The 26,961-nt window shown below is 42.1% G+C and overlaps 1 protein-coding gene and 1 non-coding gene across 2 annotated transcripts in view; one reads left to right on the forward strand and one right to left on the reverse strand.

The window, feature by feature from the left end:
* tmeff2a (transmembrane protein with EGF-like and two follistatin-like domains 2a) overlaps positions 1-13,766 on the reverse strand; it is a 58,112-nt gene extending 44,346 nt beyond the window's left edge. The window contains exons 1-4 of the mRNA XM_030344100.1: positions 13,706-13,766; positions 7,579-7,634; positions 7,084-7,164; positions 6,823-6,959 (exon numbers count right to left, since the gene is read on the reverse strand). Of these exons, the coding sequence (XP_030199960.1) occupies positions 6,823-6,959; positions 7,084-7,164; positions 7,579-7,634; positions 13,706-13,766 (335 nt within the window). The remainder of the gene's footprint in view (positions 1-6,822; positions 6,960-7,083; positions 7,165-7,578; positions 7,635-13,705) is intronic.
* Positions 13,767-24,819: 11,053 nt separating this feature from the next.
* Positions 24,820-24,892, forward strand: trnar-ccg (transfer RNA arginine (anticodon CCG)). The gene has a single exon. It is a non-coding gene; the product is annotated as a tRNA-Arg (tRNA).
* Positions 24,893-26,961: the final 2,069 nt, after the last annotated feature.

The raw sequence follows: 26,961 nt of genomic DNA on the forward strand, positions 1-26,961 counted from the left end.
GCAAACTCAGGAGGAGGAATGACCTCTCACGCATATTTAATTAAGTGTTTCAAATAACCCTGCCTCGTTAAATCAATGAGCTTGGTGTTTTGCTTTCAAAAATAGGTGATAGAAGAAGTCTAAACTGCAGAAAATAAAAACATCCAAGGTGCCTTTTAAGGGAACCTTGGAATATCTGTCTATTTTTTAACCAGCGGACCCTAGTTTATGACAAAAACAACACAATTGACGGCAGGTTCGTTGCCGCCTGGTTTTTAGAGCCAGTCAAGTGACGTGGACGCAGCCCCATTGAAAATAATAGAATACACACCCTACACACTCAGGAGGAGGAATGACCTCTCACACATGATAACTGAATGACTTATTTCAAATAACCCTGCCTCGTTAAATGTGTCTAGCCTAGGCCTAGCCACCAGACAGTGAGAAAAAAAATGAAAGGAGTCACGTTGAATACAAAAGAAACGTATTCATTACAAGTTTTAATTTTGGGAAATAGAACGATATGGGGGGCGAGAGCGTGCCCTGCCCAGCCCTTCTGAAGTCGAAAAAAATCTCCTGATTGAAATGCATTGGTTTAATATTGAAATAATTAAATATTAGAAGACATGTAGGCCTAGCTTTTATTCAATTATCGTTATAATAAGATGATGCTAGATCGTGCACTGCGCAGCCCGCCGCCCCTTCTGAAGTCGAAACAAATCTCCCGGTTGAAATGCATTGGTTTAATATTTAATTAATTTAATATTTATATATACATATTATCTACATCAATATACAATTATTTAGTTAGCCTCTAATATTTAGACCATGTAGCTTTTATTCAATTATCGTTATAACAAGATCTGTACCTAATTGTTGAAAATCCTCTTCCACTAATTTGAAAGTGTGGTTCGGGTATACCAGAAAATATTAAACTATTCATAATGTAAAAACAATGTAAAAAATAAGGTTATGGGCCGAATTCGGTTAAAATTCTGCCTCTGCTGGCCCACAACTAGATCGTCTCATTTCCTCATTACACGCTTTAATTTAATTATATTTAAATTATTATGACCATGGAGCCTTTATTTGCATGGGTTTACATTTCGTTCTGTGTAGCATGGAAAAATCCGAGAAACACTCACATTAAGAATGCATTTCGTTATTTGGAGCGCCATTATTTTTATTTCTTTATTTATTTTGAGGTTTTGAGGAGGTGGTTAAAACTTGCAAAATTTTCTGCAATAATCCAAAATCCAATGGAAAAACCCATTGGCTTGCAGTCAAGGGAACCAGGGCGACGCTCACTTCCGGGTTGGCCAACATCATCCCTTGACCACTCTATACTGTAAAAACTCATGTTCAAGTTAGATGATAATGCATGAATTTATTCTTTATTCTGCCATAGTATTTATTGAAAGGGGGGGGGGGGGCATACAAGTCTTTTTGGCCATGGATCCAGATCTGTTCCGGAGCATTTCAGCACCTCGGGCAACAGCGCAGGGTTGCCAGGTCCTGCAAAAAACATCCTGCCCACATACCGTTCAAAATCCACCCAAAATGTCCTAGAAGCAGCCCAAATCAAAAGATGTTCCATTTTGGCCCATGTTTTGAAAGAAATAACATTTGAGGGAACTTTTTATTTTTTATTTTTTGTTTTTGTAGCAGCGAAATGCATTGTGTGTGTGCGTGTGCGTGCGTGTGTGTGTGTGTGTGTCCACTGCCCAACCCCGCCCATCCTCTGGTGTTTAATAGTTCTGCCTGAGTTTTCATAAAGATTACACAATACATATTACACCCCAACTGTTTCTGCGGTGGGTTTTGAAAGTACCCAAGAAAACTGTGACCCACGTCTTTGAGGTTTACACCCGCTACTCGTTTTTAAAACAACCCGTAAAGCTTGCAACCCTGCATTACCGTCACCTTCGCCGTACTGCCAGCGATGGGAAGTTTCCAAATAATTATAATTGATGTATTGTATACAACCAGGAATTCATGTATTTTATAACCTTCTTGGTTGTGCTTTCTTCAGGCGCCTCCACAGCGCTACTCGCGGATACTGTAGGTATAACACGCTATTTTACGTTGAAATGCGACGTAATCCAGTGTTCACGAAAACGTACACTGTCGACGTATGCTTTTGGCGACTGGGTTGCCTCTTGTGACATGCTGATATAACGTAGGACTATTAACATTACAATCAAACGTAGGCTACCCCGAGAGGTAGGCCTATAGGTTAAACCTTAATGAAAATAATGTGTTATCGATGTTTAACGTAGGCTATTGAGGATACGTTTCAATGAAATGTAAACTATCCAAGAGGGAGCCTAAAAAAATATGTTGAGAACGAAACTATTTGCAATATGTGCAATAAGACGTAATCAGGGACGAAATACGTTAAATGAAACGTTCACCGAAAGGGGAATATGCCTTAATGACAATAATGTGTGATATGTTGACATTTAACGTATCTGGGATACGTTTCTACAAAACATAATCCTAGCGGTAAATAAATGGCAAAAAATAGGATGAGAAAAAAATCGTATTTGCGATATGTTCAATAAAACGTACAGTATCACGGACAAAATATGTTTTTCAGACAAACGTAATTGAGAATGCCGAATAGTTCTCTGGGAACGTAATTTTGTTGAGACAGGGTTGGTGTGTGAGTTTGTGAATCAATGTAAGTACTGTTTGTGTGTGTGTGTGTGTGTGTGTGTGTGTGTGTGTGTGTGTGTGTGTGTGTGTGTGTGTGTGTGTGTGTGTGTGTGTGTGTGTGTGTGTGTGTGTGTTTGTGTGTGTGTAGCTCCATATGTAGGAATGTGTGTACCCTGTGTAACTTCTACCATCTTTTGTTGTCTGCCTGTCTGAGAGGGGGCCGAGCACGAACCCTCATCCTGCAGAGACTCAGCTGTGGCTATATTGTAGTAATCAGGCCTCCATTCGCTGGCCTGACAGCTCTCTCTGCTCTCTTTCTAAAAGCAGCCCAGTCCTCTGCCCTGTAGCGGCCAATACATCTCCCTCTCATATCCTTTCACCAGCAGCTCCGCAGTTAAAAAGAAAATTCCCATATCTGGAAAACCCACAAAATGACAGCAGCTCTTTGTACAACTCATCTTCCAATCTTTGTTTCTCTTTAGTCTGTTATCTAACCCCGACTGTATGTGTCAAGCATTGTGGTTTTGGTTTGAGGCGTTTTAATCGCTTCTCTGTCATTCAAGTTGATTGAGAAGTATTTAGAGGTGAAATGGTTAAAAAGACAAACAATGGGGGGAATTGTACTGAATGGACTGCTTTTTTTGGCAGGCAGCAATGTCCCCCTTTGTGGGTAACTGCTGACAAGGTATGGTATCCCGGCTGTGGGCTAAGTCGAACTGCACCGGTCCGTTTAGGAGGAGGCAGGTGGATTGGGGCTTGCATTAATTCGGTGGAGTTCAGCCTGGAGGCTGTAACTCCATCTCATGTGGCCACACGACTGACAGAGCCAAACCATGCGAAGCACCGGACCCCTTGAGAAGAAGAGATTCACCGGTGTCTAAAAACCTTGAACTCTTTTGTGCTAAATCAAAAGGTTTCAGGAAAATGTAATTTCCAAGGAACAACCTAAAGCAATGTATTAGTTGGCAGCATGATATTGAGAGACAAACATGAATGATGGTTGATTTGAGAGACCTTGGCGCGGAGGACTCGGGTTTCCAACAGTGCCTCACAAATGGGTTGAATACACAAACAGTATGCCTACTGAAATGCAACACTTTCTACTTTGGCAGAGAGAAGCCCACCATTTGTGTGTCCGCTAAGTCAAACAGTATGTCTAAAAGGCAGAGTTCAGACTCTACATTTGGTCAACATGTGCAACATGTCAAATGAGAACGTTGTTGACTGTGTAACACTGCACGTGATACGACCTTTTGAGCGTTCATAAACGCATGCGGCCCTGAAGGATTGTCGGCCATGGCAAAATCTTGTAGGAATTGGGTTGAATTTGTTGATCTCTGCATTGCTTAGTAAGTCGTAAGTAAGTAAGTAGTTAAATAGGTAAGTAAGTGCAGAGGATTTTTATTTACCAACCTACTCCTTTAATTAATAACTAAATGCCTAACAGTGATGTAGTGCTTGCCTAACTTTTTCCCTTGAATATATCTCCTGGTTTCAGCCTCCTTTAAACCCAGATATGGTGGTATCGTTTGAAGAGGAGCCAAAGCCCTTCATAACTCTGGACAGACACGTTCTGTTTTGTTATAAATCTTTGACTTATAAAAAATATGTCAGTGGCAGAGTGTGAATTCATTTGGCACAGTGGTACGGGGTAACTGCATCATACATTTTGGCGCTGTTTGCCGTATTTGTCTCTTTAAATTTATCACTGCAACACTTTTGCAATTGGGGGAAGTTGACTTTATAACTATAACCTATAAAAAACAGACAAAGATTTGCTGTATAAATCCTATAGTCATTGAGCCTAGTGCTGGGTGTGTTAATGTGTACATTTATCGGGAGAACATTGTGCTTTCCGCTACAAGAAGAAGAACGTCACGCACTGCTGAAACGTAGGCTACTCCTTCACCCCACATGCTGCGAGGCGGAACAGAACAAGACATCAGGACATCGGGAAAAAAACATGGATCTTCCTGGTGCAGCAAAAGCTGCCGACAGTTGAAAGGAGTGGGCCCACAACAGCGGAATGTTCCAGACTCAGTCTTGACGTGGCTCTGAGTGACAGGCTGTGAGGTAATAGCGCCCAGGAATCATCGCTGGGCCCCCGCCGTGCACACTGACGCCGCTCTTTGTACGTGTCAGAGATTTTGGATTTGGGTGGATCGGTGCGATTATACCATAGACACTCAATTTTGATCACTGTGTTAAGTGTCAGAGGCTGCGAGGCATCTAGTTAAACGTGGTACATTTCTCACTGTGGTACTTCTCTTGATAAGTTATTATTCAACAGTATATGTTTCCAATGTGGTCCGGGGAGAGAGAAGTCTTGTGTTGACACAAACCAATCGAGCAAAACAAATCACATGGACACACAGCTTATTTGTAAAACTGCCCCTACCTTTGGAGGCTTTACATGTAGAATGATATGCGATATGTGGCTAATGAATAGGAGCATGTCTTATATTGCCTGCTAATATGTATGTAATTTCACTGTCACTGATGCACACTGTGATATAAAAGAGTGGGGAAAGACAATGCCACTATCTGGTTAAGATTGGTTTATTAGATGGCTGTTATTCATTAAATTGCTCTGACATTTCAGTAAAGTTAAGTCATTTAAACCTCACGCAACAATAACGATTATTCATTCATTCATCCAACGATCCTTTAGAACCATGGCGGAATATACAAGGTACATTTTATGCACTGTTGGAATCATTGCGCCGTTGCCGTGGAGACCTGAAGACCTGGTTTCAGTTCCTGCCCTGGGCACCGTCGGAGCAGATGATGCATGTACCCTCTAAATAACTTTCTAAAGGTAACTGCACGCATGAGACCTTTTTATTTGGGTGCCCCTTTTTCTATCCAAAGTAGACATGCTTGCATGCTACTTGGAAGTTCAAAGTTCAGGTTTTATCTGCGAAAAACTACAAATAAATGGAGACTAATCCATCAAATGTGTGTGTCTGTCTCACTGTCTATCTATTTGATGTTCCCATCGATGCGCAAGGACATTTTGTTACAGCTATCCAAAAATAAATGTGATTTGCAGGGCATTTTCATCATTTTTTATTCTTGCACTGCGATATGTGGACAGACTTCACATAATGTGTTTTGTTAGAACGCTTTTTCAGTTTATTCTCCTCACATTGGTTTCTATTGTTTTCTTGATGAGACTCGCTGCATTAATTAACTTTTAGTCACCTGGTGTTTCAACATATGTATTACTTTCTTTTTGTTTTTCTTTCCTTTTTAATGTACAATGGCATTGCACAATTAGTTATGGAAGTTTTTTCAGGAATTTCATTGATAATTCTCTCTCAAGAGTGAGAACAGACCTTTGCTAAAACAGATGGATAAATATATTGCAGTTTTCCCCTGCACATAATTTCAGCTGCTATCCCTCTCTCCGTGCCACTATTCCCAGCCTAGACTAAAACCAAGAAGAAACATTATTTAGAAGACGTTAAACGATTTGAGAAATGTGCCTTTAGTGGACCTTTGGAGGCTTCCATAGTGATAACCACAAGGGTGACTTCAAGAACAATAATAATAATAGAAAGATTGAGAAATGAGCAGGCACAGCTCCTCCGCTCCCGTGGCCTGCACATCATGCTCTTGGCTGGCTGGCTCTTTATTGAAGTAGAGACAGCGCACCTCCAACTGGCTGTCACTGATGCCGGCTTTATTTCATCTAACAGAACTATCATCGTCTCACCTAGCGGGGCTGTTTACCCAACCGCCTCAATTTGCAATTATCTCTTGGTAAGAGCAGGGTGTCTCTCTCTCCCTTTCTCTCTCTCTCTCTCTCTCTCTCTCTCTCTCTCTCTCTCTCTCTCTCTCTGTCTCTCTCTCTCTCTCTCTCTCTCTCTCTCTCTCTCTCTCTCTCTCTCTCTCTCTGTCTCTGTCTCTCTCTCTCTCTCTCTCTCTCTCTCTCTCTCTCTCTCTCTCTCTCTTTCTCTCTCTCTCTCTCTCTCTTTCATTCTGTCTGTATGACTCTCTCTCTCTCTCTGTATGACTCTCTCTCTGTCTGTCTGTATGTCTCTCTATCAATCTTTCTGTCTGGTAAAAGAGAAAGTGGAGGAAACAACAGGAATAATGATTGATAAATAATAATAATGAAGTGTGTCTTAACAGAAGTTTGCTAGAAAGTAAGAAAAAAGTGTGTGGTGGGGACGGACGGACGGATGGATGGGGTTGTTCAGCTTCACAGACAGATTGCGAAGGTCAGGGAACCGGGGCCACTCCCGGGCCGATCCTGCGGGGATGATGGGGGATGCCAGGGGGAAGGGGGAGGGGGGAGGGGGGATGGGGGGATGAACCTGCGGACGTCAGGAGAACGGTGGCGATCACCATGGTTAGTTGATCGATGGGAGTTATCTCAGAGCTCCACCGCCGCGTTGCGTCGTGTTGGGGGAGGGGGGGATTCAGCCTTTGGGGTCGCACCGGGCTCTGCTCATGGATCATGGAGATAACACGAGGGCCAAGAGAAGCGGCGAACAGGGCCCCCTTCTGTGCCCCGGACCCCTGGACCGGAAGAGACGTCCAGGTTGATGTCTTTAGACTGATCAATTTCGTTTATATTGTGTGATTGATTCATTTATTTTTTGATGATTACGATTGATTTGTATTCATGATGGCCTATGTGCCTTGTGTATTTTTCAATCTTTATCGTTAAATCCCTTGTAAATCAGAACCGCATAAGCTGACTTCATCTGCCTTACTTGGGCATGATTGATTTTATCTACCTCCTACAAATAGCCATGGATTACATTTTGCAATGCTTTATTATTCATGCCCGCTGCATTGAAAAGCCAAATGGATCCAGGACTAAGCAAAACAATTTCACCTGTCTGGTGGTAAAAGAGGCATGCCAGCTGTGGTATTGACAGTCGTGTGAGTGCATTTTGACTGTAAAATACCCAACAGATAAAGACTTACACTCGGCAAGCAGAGAAGCATGACAGGCGAAACACCAGCGCTACAGCCTTGAGAAGCTACGTGGGGAAGATGTGGAGGGATGGGATTTAGGGGGTGTTCAGCGAGCTTACATAGTGTTGTTGGTTTTTTGCAACCCTCTATTCCACATTCCCCCCTACTCAGCACCTGAGAGGCAAAAAATAACAATCTGGATCGTGAAAAAAGAAAGAAGCAGCCCTCTAGGCCCGGCCCCCTGCTGAAATTAACTGACCCCCCCCCCCCCCCCCACACACACACACACACACACACATACATGCACACACACACACACACACACACACACACACACACACACACACACACACACACACACACACACACACACACACACACACACACACACCTTGATAAGAACAAAAAACACGAAGAAGCAATATTTTGTGCTTTCCTTTGACATCAGGGGACACAGCCATCAGACTCTCATGCCTTGTTTCTGCATCTTAATGCTTTTAAACCACCATGTAAATCCTACTTTACACTTTTGGGATCAGAGAAGTTGTTGAAAGATTGATTGAAAAGTTGATCCTCGTTCGAATTAGATAAACCTGAGGAATGAAAGAAGAGAACATCTTGGAAAATCAAGGAGGTTTTTGGAAAACAAAGGGAGATAGAAAATAGCCCTGTTTCATTTATTTTTCTAATTACGCATAACTTCAGAAGCCAGCTTCGTGTTACACCAGAGGTATTTTTAAAGGACCGTTTTGCCCGGTGATAGCAGAAGGCATCGTTTTCATGAGTTTTCATTTGGTACGTTCTATTTATAAGCACACAAAAACATCGAATCAATTTCTTATTTGCCATGGTGAATTTCATGCGCATTGCTCACTCCATCTTTTCAATTGATAACCACAAAATAGTGTTAGAGGGAAGGACCTGTTTTGGAGAGTGGGAGTTGAATTGACAAACAAAACGTATTAACAGATATTGAGAAACCTTCATAACTGGCACAGCATGGAATATGATGTTGTCCTCATCCCCCATTGGTCCTAACAGAGACAAGGTTATCTGGTGAAAAAAGGTATTTTGTGTAAATAGACTCTCTCTCTCTCTCTCGCTCTCGCTCTCGCTCTCTTTCTTTCGCTCTCTTTCTCTCGCTCTCTCTCTCGATCTCTCTCTCTCTCTCGCACTCTCTCTCATTCTCTCTCTCTCCACTTCTATGTTCTATATTACACTGTATCTGTCCATTTATCAAATCTGCTGTAAAAAAAAAAAGGGTAATCAAGGCGAACAATATTGTAATATATCGTTATATATATATATATATATATATATATATATATATATATATGTACGTATGTTTATATATGTATATGATATTAAATATATAACGTCAGTTTCACCATCTCTATCGACCTCTTATCAAACACCTTATAATCTACCTTTCCCCTCAGTGACAACAGCTTGGAGTCAACATCTGGATGACCTCCTGTCCCGCAGCTGCAGACTCCATCCGTCGTGCGTGACTAAGGAGCCTCACCCCACATGTTCTGTTCTGACCCTCACATGACCGCCGTGAACCAATCATCCAGGCCCTGGTTCCGCAATCACCCAATCGCTGACATTCCTGCTAACTGACTCACTGAGATCCTGAGCTTCCCTGCCTCCTAAGCCATGGGAAACATGTACTTAAAGCATGTACCCACACAGACACACAGACACACACGATTATAAGAAGATATGTTGACTGTATATATGGCCTATACTATATATCTTGATACTTAGAGAGATTCAGAGACAGAGAGAGAGACAGTGAAAGAGGATAAGGGGAGAAAGTGAGGAAGATAAGAGAAAGTGAGATAGCAAATGCGAGCGAGAGAGTGAAAGAGCAAAATACAGAAGAGAATAGGAGCGATTAGTGAGTGAGATAGTGAAAGAGCAAGAGAGAGAGGAACAACTGAGCTGGAGGAGGAGAGACAGAAGAAAGGGTAGTTAAGTAAAAACAACTTAATTTTCAGACTTGTCAAGTGGCCCCGCAGGGTGGTAAGCCATATATCAGAATGGCACGAATCTAGGTGTACTACATACTCCTACATGGACACACCCTGCTCATTAAACCCTGCTCGTAAAATTGTTTCCAACATTCAATGCCTGTAAGTCACTGTGGATACAAGTGAGTATGTATTTGTCATAGAGTCAAGTTCACACAAGTTGTATATGAATGGTGCATCTTTTTCTGAGATGCAGTAACCTTTTGTTTAAGGAAAAATTAACACAACTTAATAATAACATACTTAAAGGTGACATATTATACCACCAGGTGTGAGTGTTATCAGCCGTTCCAAGCCGTTTGGAAAAGCTGCCTTTTCTGACATCACAAGTGGGGTGGTCACCTTGATCTGTGCTGGGTAGATCAGACTACCAGCCTACCCAGTGGACTGTAGCAAACTTTGCTCATCTATCCGTCATACATCTAGGTGGACACGCCCACTTGTGATGTTAGAAGAGGCAGATTTTCGAAATGGCTTGTTACGGCTAATCACCCTCAAAAGTCTGGAATTTGGAAAATAGCCATAGCCAGATTCTTAGTTTGTGACCTGTACCGCCCAGACCGTACAGATAGTTAAACTTCCGACAGGCACCATGGAAAAATCACTATTTAATCCAAAATTAATGAGAAATGGGGGGAGCATTACTTTTTTTTGCATACTAAACATCCCAAAATAACGTCCCCTCTCTATGGTGACACGACTGATTGCAATGGCATGTCCAACAATTTAAACTCAAATTGAATATGCAGCACCTATAAATCAATCATGTTGGATAAAAATGTATTTGTGTGGTCATCCGTTTTGTGAATGTGTGCATATGTATGTGTGTGTGTGTGTGTGTGTGTGTATGTGTGTGTGTGTGTGTGTGTGTGTGTGTGTGTGTGTGTGTGTGTGTGTGTGTGTGTGTGTGTGTGTGTTTGTGTGTGTGTTTGCTGGTGTGTGTGTGTGTGAGTGTGTGTGTGTGAGAGTGTATGTGTGTGTGTGCGACGTCTCCAAGCCAATCGATAGAGCTTGAGAGCAACAGCAATGACTGCGCTATTCTATTTGAATGCTAAATCCTAGCCGTGGTTTGGGGTTTCAGATATTATAATCACTGTAATAATATTGTGCTATTGATTCTGTTATGTATCCTTGAATTTGATAACACTATCAACTCCACCGCTCTCTCTGTCTCTCCTACCTCCTCTCTCTATCAGGAGTTGTGTGTTTTTAAAGAATCTGTGAGACAGATGGCGAGGTCCTGGTGTTTCTCGACGGGCTTCAGTAATACAGGTGGAGACATTACTTTTCATCAGCTCCTCAACTGTCGCTTTTATGGATTTCTGTCTGGCTTAAATTACTCAGAGGAGCCGTAGGAAAATAAAGGCCCCAAGGTTTATTTACAGAAACGCCCATTCTATAATTTCACATCCGCTCCCTTCGTCCTCAGCCCTGCTCTTTATTCAGGGGTTAGGGTCACAGCAAGTAGAGTGTAAAACTATTAGCGACAATTATATAAATTATATATATATATATATATATATATATATATATATATATATATATATATATATATATATATATTCAGGCATACCCTTGATGTTGTTTTAAAGTCCTTGTGAAAGCTTCTAGGATTCATCAACATGTTTCTTTTTCCAAATATTTCCCACACTGATTAACTTAACAGATTTATCCCGTTATGAGGTTTATAGAAATATGTTTCTTGATTAAAATCGTTTCAATACCTTTCATATAATTGATGTTGAATTGTGTTAAATGTTCAAAGCCTTTTAAAGTGTTTCTCTTTAAAGGCTTGATCTGAAAATCATACCATATTTTCAGTGAAGTTAATGTATTCCCATGGGATTGATGATATTAATGCAAATTATAAATGACAACTGTAAAACCTACCGCCATTATGCTGTAACTAAAACCACACTTTCCCTGAGGCTTTCGGTTTATTTCCACAACCAGCCCGATTTAATGAAAACTCGATGCTAACGTAAATAGCTGTGAGCATAGTTTCTCACGAAAGCTAATTTTAACAATAACATTTAATTGACAGGGCTTTTGTCTCTCGTATGGTTCTGGGAAATACAAACTACCCAGGGCACTCCATGTGAACGCGTTTCCCTGTGCCACTGGCACATTTACTCTACCTGCATGCAGACGCTTCGCATGTGCAAATGAAGGATGTAATAATATTGTGTCGTGATTAATAAAAAAAAAAATCAAAACTAACAAAAGCTCCTCTCAGAACACATTTAAGATTAATTGGCTTTTCCAAGCCCTTTGTATTTCTGCTCTAGGGAGATGCATTTTTCTGCTTTGCTTTCTGAATTGATTTAAATTCACATGGCAAAGTAACAAGAAGCTGTCAGGAACACATCAGCATATCTACAGCCCATTTTACTAGGCGTTAAGCAACATTTCAAATGAAATCCCACTCACCTTTTTACACCCAACCTTAACTACTCCAATTATACACTTTCTTATCTTTGTTGGCCGTAAGCCCAAAGGTGTCCTTGCCAAATTTTGCAGCCAAGATCATGATTCAACTCGGTCTTGAGGCTCCTAAATAAAGCGTTTGGTGAGACAGAGGTACATGATTGATAATTACCATGGCCGGCCCTGCAGGTACTAGCAAAATACGAACACTTTGACTGTGAGGCACATATATCCGCAATCAATCTCCACCGGGCCATTCCAGGGCCGTTTATTATGAGTGCTTTCTATTGCTTTCCGACACACAACAAGGTCTCCCCCAAGGGAACGGGACGTTACTCTAGTGGGTAGAAGTCAGCAACACACGCATGTCTGAAGGATGTACAGTACTGGAGGACTTCATTTGGATGCAAAAATGTAAACAATTGTGTGACTCGATTTCTTAAAAAAGATTTTTGAATTGTGGAATGGGATAAAAAATACTGATATTTGAATGCTCTTGTATGGCAAATATAAACATGACGTATAAGTAAGTAATGAATATGTTTGACAAAAGTATGATGGCAAAATTTAAAGATGCTACTGTATAAAAGGAAGGAAGAAGGTGATTCATTCTTTTCAAGATATTTGTAGTTACATAAACACATAAATATAGGCCTGTTTTGCTACTAAACATGGGCGCTCAGGAGATCAGCTACAGCATTGAAGGAGCCTGGAAGTGAATATATTTTTCCGATAAAATGCAGAGTCAGGAAGATAGGCGCTGTACTTCGGCTTTGCTGCTCCCAAAAATTCAGCCTTCAGCGTGTTCATTCAAAGTTTAAATGTCAGAAAACTTCAAAAAAATAAAAAAGGGAAAAGCTTGCAAAGTCAAGGAAATTAAAACAAATCTGTCACACTTTTGGCTTTCTGAGGCAACCCCGCTCTGCCAAACAGCCACCACACTCTGCCAACCACAGGCTAACTAGAAGAGCACAGAGGTTGACCAGTACCCGAGTAAACCTTGAATCCAAGGTTATATTTAAGACGCATGCCATTACGTCCACAAACCAATTGCAACGCTTTACGGAACAACATTTGATCCCTAAAGGAGTTGTTAGATATATACAACGCAATGGATTCACATCTTTCAACCGCCTGCTCCTCCATCGAACGCTGCAAATATCTTAGAGAGTTTAAAGAGATGCTGCCTGTTTGATAACCCGCTAAATTTGGCTTCTGCTGCTGGAATGTAAATTAGTCTGTTTGAGGCTTTTGCTTATTGTCATGCAAATCTTCCTCCCGACCAGCGTTTAAGACCAAGGAAATATCCAGAATACCTGACATCAGATTCAAAGTCCCCACCATTTGCTTATCAAATAATCCCGCCACGCTTGCCCACTTCAAACGCCATAATGATATCAAAGCGTGCATGGCTTTGATATGCAAATGTTCTGTAATAGGATCTAAAACATTCTGTTTTCCACTTACACACACACACACACACACACACACACACACACACACACACACACACACACACACACACACACACACACACACACACACACACACACACACGTATACACACACGCATAAAAACACACACGGTGAAAGATGCTTTAGCTCAACCTCCCTTATCACAATCAAACAAGCCATTGAATCGTGCTTCAAGGTGGCCCCTCCAACAGCTGTACCTGCCGTCTCCTGTGGTGGAATCACAGTGGCTTCCAAGTGATGCCACTTGGCCCCCGCCATCACTACGAGGCTAATCAGGCTAGCCCGCAGACGCCTGGCTGCTGGTGCTGAACCACGTTTGGGAACAATGCAGCGCTGAGGAAGGTTAAGGGGTAATAGGTTCAGAGTTGCAATTGGTGGCTCTGAACAATAAATAGAGAGACTGTGCCCCCCTGGGGGCCAGTTGTCCCTAGATAGCACAGGGGCCAGCGTTAATAGGATGATGCCCCCCCCCCACCCTATTCCCTGGAGGACATGGATGTCCTCGGAGCGTACGGCTGAATGCGCAAGTGGAAAGAGCGTAGATGTCATAACAACGTCTGAACCGATTTTAGGATGTGATCTGATGTGACCCTACCTTAACAAAGAAGGGCCCTTTCCTTTTGAATATGCACTCATCCATATCATGGTCGCTGTTGTGATTATGTAAGTATTATTTTTAAAGACATACAAGCCCCGTAGGTCATGGGACAAAGCCGTGAAAAAGAGCTGGCACAAAAGGAGCCTGCGTGTGTACACGCACGGCCAAACGCACTCAAAAACACGCACGCACCCAGACGTACACACCCACACCTTCATTCAGGTGAGCACCCGTGTAGTAAATATTATTACAAAGTGTGTTTGTGTGTACCAGAAGTTCATTTTTTGTGTGTGTGTTCACACACAAAGACGTGTTTGACTGAACATCTGGGACAAATAAAGAAGAATGAACGGCAGGAATGGGGCTGCAGGAATTGGGCTGGCGTGAGTGAATGGGGGTGGGGGAGGGATGGTGGCTTTTTGAGATAAATGATGTTCTGGGAGAAGCCTAATGTTGTGGGCTTGTAATGACGCCGGGGGGGTTGAGCTAAAATGAGCCGGCAGTGTATTCCCCTCAGCCCCAGCGTAGCAGCGCTCACAATCATCTGCAGGAAGCAGGGAAACATCTGCCCAGCTGGGAGCGCCCGGGGTTTGTCCCGTCCTGTCGGGCCTGTCCCTCGTGCCTCCAGCGGACTGCGTTTCAAAGTACCCAGCCGTACTTTAAAAGCCGAGAAATAACTCTAGTACAGTTGTTTTCCAAACTGTGGGTTGCGACCTGAAAATGTGTCTTAGCAGGATGGCCACGATTAAATATGATTATGACACGGGTCTTCTCAATGCCGTGGAACGCTCCGGTCACTTGCATGGGCCCTTCACAACTTCCGGCAGTGAATTGTATTTGATAATTCACCGTTGCTAAGTATAATTGACCGCTGTCAAGGGAAACAAAGGATTTTTTGCCTCTAATGACGTCTTTGGTATCACTCTGCCAGTAGTCCGCTGCGCGTCGGTGTCCTCTTCGCACTGTCGGGGCTTATTTTCCCGATAATGACCGGCGTTCTATACATTACCCCTCACATATTACCATATGCCTGACGTCTGTTTCATTTGACGATTAGTATGTTTTTGAAGAAGGGGACTGGTGTGTTGATGAACTATAATCATCCCTTTTTGGACATAGAAATGAGACTGTGATGCCTTTTTCACTGCATAACATAGATTTGCGGAGGCATTTTCTAGCGATTGTGTTTGTGTGTGGGCATTCATTTCATAAATCAGTTCTATCGCTGAATCGGCTATCGGCTAAACCATCGGCTACGGACTCCCGAGGTTACCGGCCCATTTCAGTGCTGCCTCTGATTTTAACTCCAATCACAGCATACAGAGGAATATTTCAGTCCCTACTGTGGCTTGATAACGCTGGATCAAAATTTTAACATTATCAAAGCAAAGTACAAACATAACCTGCTATCTGGCAGAAGACTCCCATGGGTGGGCAAGAAAAAATCCCACAGGGCGATGATGATGATCGGCGTGACTCATATCGCAAAACCGTGAGGAGAGGACAAAAGTGATGACTCCATGACAGAGAGAGAGAGAGAGAGAGAGAGAGAGAGAGAGAGAGAGAGAGAGAGAGAGAGAGAGAGAGAGAGAGAGAGAGAGAACGAGAGGGACAAACATTCTGCCAAGGAGATGTGTGAACATGCAAACAGAATGGCACCACTGACGCTTATTACACCTATATTATTCACCCAGTCTCTGGCTTTGTTGATGGCTTGTTGATAAATAATACCCTTTGGCTTTAGAGTTTGGTTCAGTAAGTTTGCAGTCCTTTAAGGTCCTTTAAAATAATGATGGGAGGATTCCTTCTCAATCCTCATTAATTAATGTTACTATATTGAATTGACATATAGCGCTTTTACCCCCCAGGAGAGCAGGGGCTGGGGTTCCTCAAATTCTGGTCAACAGACAAAAGAAAGCGCATTCATGTTACCTTACCTTTCCCTATTGTGTTTTTCAGCTGTTTGTGAACACAATTATCTCTCACTATTGCTTATTATAATCGAGTAGCCTGGGTACTAAGTTAGCCACCTGCTAATAAAGCCAACACTGAACACTGGCCGTTCTGCTATTAAGTTGGGATACGTTTGAATCTCGTATGTGTCTACCATTTACATCCCCATATTTTCCAAAATGTACAAATAAATAAAACTGTTAACGTGCCTTTCTCCTCCTTCACCTCCTGTGACCCCTACACTTCCCTTCTAACCCAGACTGATAACAAATTAAATCACGTATCTTCATTGAGTACGAATCAGCAAGAAAATACAAAATGAGAATATGAATGATTACATTGTGCACCCATAATCTGAGATCCAATGCCGTGCAGCCAACAGTACGCAATTTCTGTGAATTGATTTGTCTCTTTGGTCATGCGAATCATTGTGAACAAAGTTATTAACACACTATAAAAAAATTATGAATTAATCAACTTCTAAAAGTAACTATCATTAAATAAACGATGGATGTACGCCCCTCGGGGGAACCCAAGAAGAGAGAGTGCAGACATAAAGTAGTCTTATATATCTGTCACAGTGACCAGCCACACACTACCTCAGACCTGTTCCAGATAGAAGCACAGTTTGTTCTGCATTCCCACCGTCTGGGAGCTCAGGGAGGATAGAAGACACTCGCATGGCCCATGAGTCCCTGGACAATGAAATGAGTTATTGAGTGCTGATCATGAGCCCTCTTTCCCTGTCTGTGCATCAACACAGGCTGTATACCTGAACTAAGTAGTAATTGCTGGTTACCTTGTAGGTCTACCCTGAGGGCTGCCTTTCATTTAATGGATTTAATGTTATCTATATCTATATATATCTATATATATATATTTGATATTGAGTTGGTATCTGCAAGCCCCAAGGAGTGGTACTCAAAGGAAAAGACTGATTTTAATTACTTATTTCATTTAACCTTTATATAGAGAGGGATGTCATGCAGAGCGCCACACAGTGTTTTCAGGAGCACCATGGTATGCTGTTCAGAGAAGCAAACAATATATTCCGCCCGCACAAGTGACAGGTAACAAACATCGGACCCTTTGTCTGAAGGAGGAAAGACATTTTTAGAAAGGAGTTTTCAGAAAAAGACGTGTTGTGGTTGCTCCAATTATGATTGTGTACTTTGATTGGTCTCAACCTTGTGAGAGAAATAAAATACTTATGTTTTTCTGTGTGGATTTCCTATTTTCTGACTCCTCAACGGAAACCACTTAAAGGTCAACTAAACCCCAACATCCAGTGTACATTGATTTACATAGATGACTCTCTATATAGGTTAAACACATGCTACCTCTTATTGTCTCTCTGCTTATTGATGTTGATGCAACACACCGGTCGACTTATTGAAACTGAATGGAAGAGGAGTTTACAGAGGATCCTGCCATAGAGATGTGTACATAGACGGCACATTGACTACTGCCATCCGTTGCTGTGATACCTCAACGTCGTCACCATATTTGAGAGACTAGCCTGTAAACTAATATAAATAAAAGGGGGAACCCCAGTATAAACAGTTTTTATAAACAGGATAAAAGTACAATTATGTTAACATTTCTCAACTGATGTCAATAAGTGGTGTGCATAACATTCATATAAAATCTAATTTCATATATTTTAAATAAATTATTATTATTTTTATAGTTCTTACTCCACATAATTCATGAACCCTGACATAAAAAAGTATGTCTGAAATCAGTTCAGAGATGTAAATGTCATAGTGCTTTTTATGCTGAAATACCACAGTTCCCATTTAACTTATATTTTTTTACAGGCCAGTCTTTGTCAAAATGTGTCTGGATCCGCCAGCCCCTCCGCAAAATAACAAAACACAGGACATCGTATTGCCGGGGTCAGGGGGGTTTGGTTCACCTTGAACGTCTCTGTGACAACCATTAAAAACATAAAGAAAATGCATATGTGATGTATTGTTGAATGACTTAATTTGTCTGTACAAAAATTTGAGTAGGAATAAACGTTCATAAATATAATAAATATTTGTAAAAATATATATATTTTTGCTGATCAGGGCTCTGATCAGGACGGTGTTGGAGTTTCCATGGCACGCTCGATTGAAATCTGTCTAGCCAGGCCTCCATCAATGAATCTGACTACGAAAACAAAGTGAATTGTATAAAAACTGACTGTACAGACACAGAGGTAAGGGATAAGGTCCACACTCTTCCACATCAACCATCAGGGCTGCCACGGACATTAAAATCCTCATCTTCTCGTATCAGGACGATACCATTCAATAAGCCAAATGTTGATAAAAGTGTTGTTTTTTGGTTTGGCAATGGATTTCTGATGGCCCATCTTGGTCAAGTGTAGTTTTGAAATCGTGATTTCAAAAGAATGAGTCAGATATCACACTCTCACAGGACTTTTATTCAGGAATACTTGATAGATATTAATATGAAGGACCATCTAATGTGCTACTTCAACTTCAACAACTATTGATAGTAAAGTAAAAAAAGTAATTGAATGAATAACCTTAACATTTGTGGTGTAATCCATGTTTATAACTATTAGTGCGTGTGTGTGTGTGTGTGTGTGTGTGTGTGTGTGTGTGTGTGTGTGTGTGTGTGTGTGTGTGTGTGTGTGTGTGTGTGTGTGTGTGTGTGCGCGCGCGCACGTGTGTGTGTGTGTGTAGGTTATCATTTAAAAAAAACAAATTAGGCTTGTCTAATTGTTCCAAAGACTAATGACAGGGAAGTTTCAATTAGCAAGAGTAAACGATTGATCTACCTTCGGGACCCAAGAGGGGATGCAGAGAACCACCTTTCCACGCTTTCACATCAAAGCATGACGAATTCTAGACGCACAGGGCCTTTAATGTGGGCAGTATCCGGTACGGCGGGCAGCTCCTGGTATTACTCATCATCGGATCGAGTACCACTGGCAGGGTGATCACGCTGGGGAATAAGAAGTGACAGCTCGACTTGGACTTGGTGCTTTGCTTTCCCTGAGTCATCTGATATGTTTTTCAGTGATTAACTCTTGGCAACTTTGCTGAGAAATACTTAAATGTATGCATCATCAAAACTTTGGTTTGATTTTAAATGAACCATACTGTATATATATATATATATATATATATATATATATATATATATATATATATATATATGCTGTATAGATGTGAAACACATGGTCTGGTTAGAATGTTGTACGTTATTTTTATGGCCTGTGAAATTTGATCATTGGCAACAAGTCTTGGATGATTTCATACGTGTTATGTCAGCTGTATAACTACAAGATCCTTAGCAATGTGTTTGTGTTTAACAAATCCATACAATGCGGTAGTTTATTGTAGGTGTTTTTGGAATACTTTTTGATTTTTACAGATGAATAATATCGTTTTCAAGATATTTTAGGGGAAGTTGTCGGATGCTCTGGCAGTGTAAGCTTGGTGTTAAAAACCACAATCACACTTGCTCAGTAAACAGGCCAACAATACAATGTGTTTGTCATTCGGAGAAGGTCAAGTTTATTTCGGGAAACGGGGGGTGAAGGAAAGTGAACTTTCTAATCTTCCTTCTTGTATCGGGATCACTGAGACTCAGTTTGACTTTCCTTGATGTACAGGATTTCTATATCCTATATATATATGCAGGTTAAGATAGTTACATATTTAAGGGTATGGACATATGCATATACATGTACTCTTTATGTTCTGCTGTACACACACCCACCATCGTTGGTGTGTATAGATGTGTCCTTGTTGAACAGCAGTTGTTTCAAAAAGGCCACGGTTGTGTAGGATACAAGGTCAGGGATTCAAACCCATGTGGGACCTTTTCTGTTTGGAGTCTCTATGTTCTACTCAGCTTCTCCCCGCACCACAACACACACATGTTAGGTCAACCACTGTGCCCTTGACCAGGGCACCCGCACCATACCTGGAGTTGCTCCCCAGGGCGCTAAACCGTGGCGGCCCACTGCTGGGATGGGTTGAAAGCAGAGGACGTATTTCCCCCCAGGCGGACAATAACACATCCATTATGTTCTATTTCTTATATTGGCTTGCTTAGTATCACTGGCTGCTGTTCTGACTAATGACACCCAAACCTTTGGCCTCTGCTCTGACTACCGGAACTTGCGGCCGGCTCCACATCTCACCTGCTCCGTTCATTAATGCCAAACTTTTAACTTCAAAGCTCTCTATGGCCGCTCTGCCGTCTCTCAGGGGGGTATTGTTCTACAGCTGCCCTCTGAAGCTCAAAGCACGTTTCGCTCACACGTTGTTTTTAAATGAGAGTAGGCCTAGGGAACTTATGAGCCAATGTTGCCATCGTACTGGAACTTATAATTGGGTAAAATTGTAAATAATCAGACCCAGGTCTGAATCTATTCCTCGATTGTTCATTGTTATTATAAATATTGCATTGTGAGTAACTCAGATTGTGGAGAGTTTACCACATAGTAACTCTCCAGTTATAGTTATTAATGGCACAAGAAGTTGTGCCTCAACCCGAGTTTTCTCTTAATGGCTAACGAAAAGTGTTGAAGAATGAAGGAAAAAGAGTGCTGCTGCCACTTTTAGAGCACATATTTTGAACGCAGCTCTCTTCTCATTCATTAATTTAGACACATGATTGACTACTTATTAGCTTCCTACATTTGCAATCTCATCTCATGATTGAATAAATAATAAGTCATCACATGCTTAATTAAACACTTAACTTCCCCCCCCCTCCCATCTACCTATTAGATACAGTTAGCTATTAATAAGCTAGGTAGCGCTGCTATGCTCCCAAATTACCTGCGCGTCTTCATTTCCAAATAGAGTTGAGGAGTTCATCGACAGGTTTAGGAGTTCACATTAGAGTCGATTTTAATGTAGGATACGTGAAGTGTGAATATGTGAGGGTGTAATGAGGTCTAAGTGTGGTGATGATAGAGCAGGTATCTCCTCTGGCGTGTGGGGAGCGTGCGGGGAGCGTGACAGTCAGCGCTGAATGTAACAAACAACCTCATTTATTCACTGGCACCCACAGAGGGATGATTTTTAAGTGGAGATTTCGAGGCGGATAATCCAAAATGCTCACAATAACAGGCACATTCTTTCCGTAGTGCCGGAAATGACAATGACAATTTACAAGTCCAGACTAGATTGATCTCTTGAGGCCACACCAAAGCACGTTATATGCACCTTCAAGCGGGCTAATTGTGTGTTGTTTGATCAGAGATTAGGGTAAACACAGGGACGCCTGGCCCTTTGTGAGTGGTTTAAGCAAGTCGAGAGATGCGATCTGGGGACTTTTGGAATAGTAATGGTGTTGGTGAAAGATAGTGTTGTCCTGGCAAGGGTGTCCACTCCACACACAGCCAAAGGGTTCTGGGTTTGATACCCCCCCATGTGCACAGCCTACCAGTGTGCCTACACCTAACTGCTTCTGCTTTGAATCTGAATTCACACACACGCACACACACACACACACACACACACACACACACACACACACACACACACAAGCGTGTGTTGCTTTGGATAAAAGTGTCTGCAAAGTAAGTCAATTCGTAAATGTAGTGTGGCCAAAAACGATTTTCTATATTCCACTGCATGAGCGATTTCTTGATGTAGCTGAAAAAACTCAAACAATGAAACGTGTCTCCAAATGCAAACATCCATTCTGTGTTTGCTTTGGGGATGTTTGGCATTGGCTTGTGTGAAAAGGAAAGGATGATGACTTTGGTTTGGTGGCCTATTGATGACACGTTTTGCCCACAGGCTCCTGACCTTCCACTACCAACCCTGTCCGTTCATGTTGAGATATTTGAAATCTACATATAAATCGCATGAACCAGAAAGGCACTTTTCCCCTATCACATCTCGGGTTTTGATTGTTCTGCTGCTCAGTTGGTTATTATAAGAAATACTGTGACAATCGTGGAAGCCTCTTCCTCTGCCTATTTTTCATAATTACGATTCAAGGCTTTTATCATTCCCTACTTACTGAGGCTTTTATCATTCCCCAGCGTAATGAACCTGTTCACATAAAGGCCACTGCAATCTTCATAGATTTAAGAGAAGATTCCCCTTCGTCACAGAATCCATATTGATGAGACTAAAAAGGAAGACCTTTCAAAAGGGACAGAGAGTGGGATGGAGGGGGGTGTTTGCAGAACCATTGGTATGAAGCTGGAGGACAGAGGAAGGGTTGGTAAGATAAGCGCGGGGCTACGTAATGTTTTGGTTCTCCGCGTTCCTGAGATCCTGCATCGTTATCTCTAGGACGAGTGGATAGGGTCAAGCCCTCAACCTTTTTGCCTCTGACCAAAGAGAAAGAGAGTACATGGTTTAATTAGGCCTATGACGAGGATGAATTACGTAACATGAATGATGTATGTAGCCCTATGTTGCCCTTGGCTAAGGTGACTCCTCATTTTACACAGCTCCCAACCCCCAAAGTAGACTGTGGTTAACAGAGATGGCTTAAGGTCAATCTGAGCAACACCCAGACCCAGCTCACCTGGTATTTGATCAGTGCAGGCTCCACCGACCGCTGGGATGATGCCCCCGATTCAGTTTAGGATACTCTTGTTCCAAAACCACTTCGGATATACACTGGGTTCCAATGGCTTATCAATAAAACGCTGTGCTGTGCTACATGTTTTCACAATGGGGATTTACCGTTTTATTTAATGGTTTATTTCTAATTCAGGAGACCTGAAGTACAAACTGTTATTTGATTTATTTGTACGTGTGTATGTATAGATCATAGACGTATTAATGCATTTGCTTGGTTGCAGAGTAAATCATGCCAAAATTATAATCATGTTTTAGTTCAAAGCTTAAACTACACCAGTGCACCACTAAGATTAATTGTCCATTAGTCGTGTATCTCAACAAATTAATTGAAATAATTTCACCACAAGTTCAGGTAAACAAATCCAACCTTGCTATGCTTTTTAAATCCCCAATCCTTTCTAATCATTGCCTATTTAGATGTTTTTATAACCTTCACCTTCAGAATATCATTCTTCAAAATGGCCTCTTGTCTTCCTTACCACCTCTGTGACTCTCTTTAGCCCCCCGACCCTACCGCTAAACGCACCCAGATCCAGGCAAAAGTTCAATCTTGTTCCCGAGTTCCCAGAACAGTCCTGCTGACAGCTCATTAAGACCTTCCAAAATGGAGTTCAATGATCTATCTATCTATTCTGTGCCTATGCAGTGCGCACGCTATATCTCCCTTTTCATTAAGCGGAATAAAGACCTAGACGCTATGGATTCATTACAGAAAATCACATTTAACCCAGCCTCAGGGCCCCTTTAATTCACTTTCATTATTAACACCATCATTATCATTAATACACTGGAGACGAGGCCGGCTGTTGAGGTGTACTCCTCCCAACGATGTTCCAGATGCTTACTGTTTGTTGTGTTTTTTATGCTGGTGTAGACTGATGATAACTCTCCCAGTCAAGCCCAACTGTGCATAATTATTTTTTATGACCATTCATTGGATGAATTTTAGATGAAGACATTTGACTTATTGAATTAAAGTGTTAAAGCGAGGCCACAGATTAAGCCAATGCGTTATCAGTGCTTCAACCTTTAACACAAACCTGAAATCGAAAATCCTATTTTAATTTATTTCTCTATGCAAACTCATCTTATCTGACACCAAATCCAACAAAAACACACTCACTCACACACACACACACACACACACACGCACACACGCACACACGCACACACACACATACACACACACACACACACACACACACACACACACACACACACACACACACACACACACACACACTGGTGCACAATCTCCCTCACCTTTACGTGTGGCTAGAAATCTAAAAATACATTTACCATGAATATCAATTATAATCCAGATGAGCCTGTTGCCTTGACACCGGGTGATGTGGTGAGTGCACGTCTTCCCGGGCATGGCCATGAATCAGCTCTAGTGCACATGTCACAGCACAGCGGGTCAGACGGATGGATGATGAATCGGAAGTGGACACGCCGTGCGGCCCACGGATAGATAGATGGTCCTCTGGATTGGACGACGACACACTGAAACCCAACAGCTCCGGCAGCACTCCAAAACACCTGTTTGATTTAGTTATCGCATAGGAACACGTCATTAAGGAGCAGGTAGGGGGTACGCTTCCTGCTTAAGGATGACTAACCTCGATGGATAACTCGGAAACAGATGGGACGGGGGTGTAGCGTTGATGTGTGTTGACGGACGAACAGACAGACTTGAAATTGGGGTTTGGGGTTGACCAGGGCATGAACTTGGCACTCGTCAATGGAGCGTGGAAGCTCTGTGTTCCCTTCTCTACCATAAAGTCAGGGCATTACACACACGGCCGGGCTCACTGAGATGCTCAGTTGTGCTGCGTCACATCTTTTGTCTCCCGAATCCAGGGCCTCCAGCGCGAGAGAGAGAGGGAGAGAGAGAGGGGGAGAGAGAGAGAGAGAGAGAGAGAGAGAGAGAGAGAGAGAGAGAGAGAGAGAGAGAGAGAGAGAGAGAGAGAGAAACGATGTGGGGAAAGGTGGGGGAGAGGAAGTTAAAGTTTAAGAAAGTAAAGATAGAGAGATGGGAGAAGTATAACAATATTGATAGCAGGTGAAATAACTATGAAAATAGAGGAGAGAAGGAGGATGAAAACCAGAGCCAGGGAAGGAGCGGAGGAGAAAAGAACGGCCAAGAAAAATAAAGCAAGTCATTTTAGAGATGTGAGTCCCAGTGGCCTAATGGATAAGGCATCAGCCTCCGAAGCTGGGGATTGTGGGTTCAAGTCCCACCTGGGTCGTTTCTTCTCTATCCTGAGTAATTTAACTGTCTTAAATATCCTTTCAAGTATATGGATTGTATCATATCAAAAATCTATAATGAAGATACTGAATGAGATCATACATACCTTGCGCTGATCACATAAAATGATGCATCACCATAAAGATAATAAATAAGTATTATCAATAAAGTGGTCATATTCTAAAGATAATGATTGTAGGTTCAATTCATTTCAAGGCAACGAATTTCCACAAATTAAGTAATTGTTTGAACCCACTTGCTTAATGGATAAGAATCTGCCTCCAGAGATGGGGATTGTGGGGTCGAGCTCCTACTGTGCTATCCCAAAGACTTCTAGAGCGATTGGAAAGACATTTCTTGCATACATTGGTGTAGGTGCTCTGAAAATAAGGCGGTGACTACAACAATACCTCAAGCATGTGTCCCTGATTTTTGCGGGTGCCAGCGCAGGGTTTTCTTTTGAGATGGCCTGTCTAGGCTCTAGGCTGGGCTGAACCAGGACAGATTTTTTTTCCTTGATATTTGTGTTGATGGTGTTTACGTTCAAACAAACCTTTTGAGGTTGCATATAGGCCCAAGCCGTTGCGTTACTAGAATATCCACAAAGTGTTTTTAGAAAGAGGTGAATGTAGAAGGGAGTGGGGTATTTGGGCTTTAACATTATGCATATGTTTTACATGTGGACATTGTCCATGATGATGTTAGGAAGAAATTCAAGTTTACTACTAGTATTCTTAAGCTATGTGAAGGGCTGATGCTACGACCTGTAATACGCACCTTGTTCATTCCAAGTTTGTTTAGCAGAGAGAAAAAAAAGGTGTTGTCAAACACAAACCCTATATCCCTGCTCCATACTATGGAAGCATATATGTAGCAAAATTCAAATGGCAATGCAATTTGGAATTACATTATGCATTTGACAATTCATTATGCAATTTTATAATGTAATTTGTAAATACGTTATTCAAAGTCTATTTTAACATGCAAAGTGACAATGCAATCCCCAATTAAATTTGCAAAAGTTATAACAATACAAATAGAATAAAATGTTGTCAAATTCTTTGAGTTCCTTTATACAAATTCAAAAGCTATAGCGTCCCCGTGATTGCAATCCACTTTGCCACGCTCCGTGTGTTGCGATATTCAAATTACATTTCAATCCGCAAAACGGAATCCAAAACGGAATCCAAAGAGGGAATCCAAAGAGGAATCCAAAGAGGAATCCAAAGAGGAATCCAAAAAGTCAATATGCAAAGTGGCAAACGTATCAGCCAATCAGCGTCTCGGCGGAAACTACGTCACTTGCTCGTAATTTCCTTGTTCACTTCTAGTTCGTATGTGTCAGGTCCATGGTCACCAATGGAGATTATTGATACGCTCCGAAGTTTGGCCGATGATGTGGAGAACAATCGTGTTGAAGACACAGATGCAGTAGATAGAGTGCGTGTTCTGGGAGATAGGATAGACGACTTATCCTCACTGGTACGTTTTGACGCCAGTGTGGTAAACACAAAGATTTCCCAAGTGCTACAGGCACTGGGTGCGAAACATAGGGTCGGGAGTCCCACCGTCTCCACCCACTCCTCACCTACAAAGCTCTCCAACCTAGCCCCCAGCTACCTCTGGGACCTCCTCCAAGAATACACTCCCTCCCGCTCCCTCCGCTCAACCTCTGCTGGACTACTATGTATCCCCACATCACGACTCATTACGAATTAGTGTTGGCTCGTTCGTTCGCGAACCGGTTCGAATGACCGAGTCTTTAGGACGAACGAACTGAACCGGTTCGTCTCCCTCGTTCGTTCAGTCGTCTCGTTCACCATTCGATTCACTGGAAACTCGACTGAACGAACAAACGAGTTACCGGTAGCACTAACTCCCCTGAGTCTGACTGACTCAGCTGAGAACCGTGCAATGGCGTGCATTCCATGATGCGATTCACCGTTACCGGAAACTAGGCTGAATCGCGAACGACTCCTCCACGTTCAGTCGAGTTTCTGGTGAATCGATTCACCGGAAACTCGACTGAACGTGGAGGAGTCGTTCACGAATCGTATGTTCGTTCAG

This window comes from Gadus morhua, chromosome 20, assembly GCF_902167405.1.
Source record: "Gadus morhua chromosome 20, gadMor3.0, whole genome shotgun sequence".
NCBI classification, from domain to species: Eukaryota; Metazoa; Chordata; class Actinopteri; order Gadiformes; family Gadidae; genus Gadus; species Gadus morhua.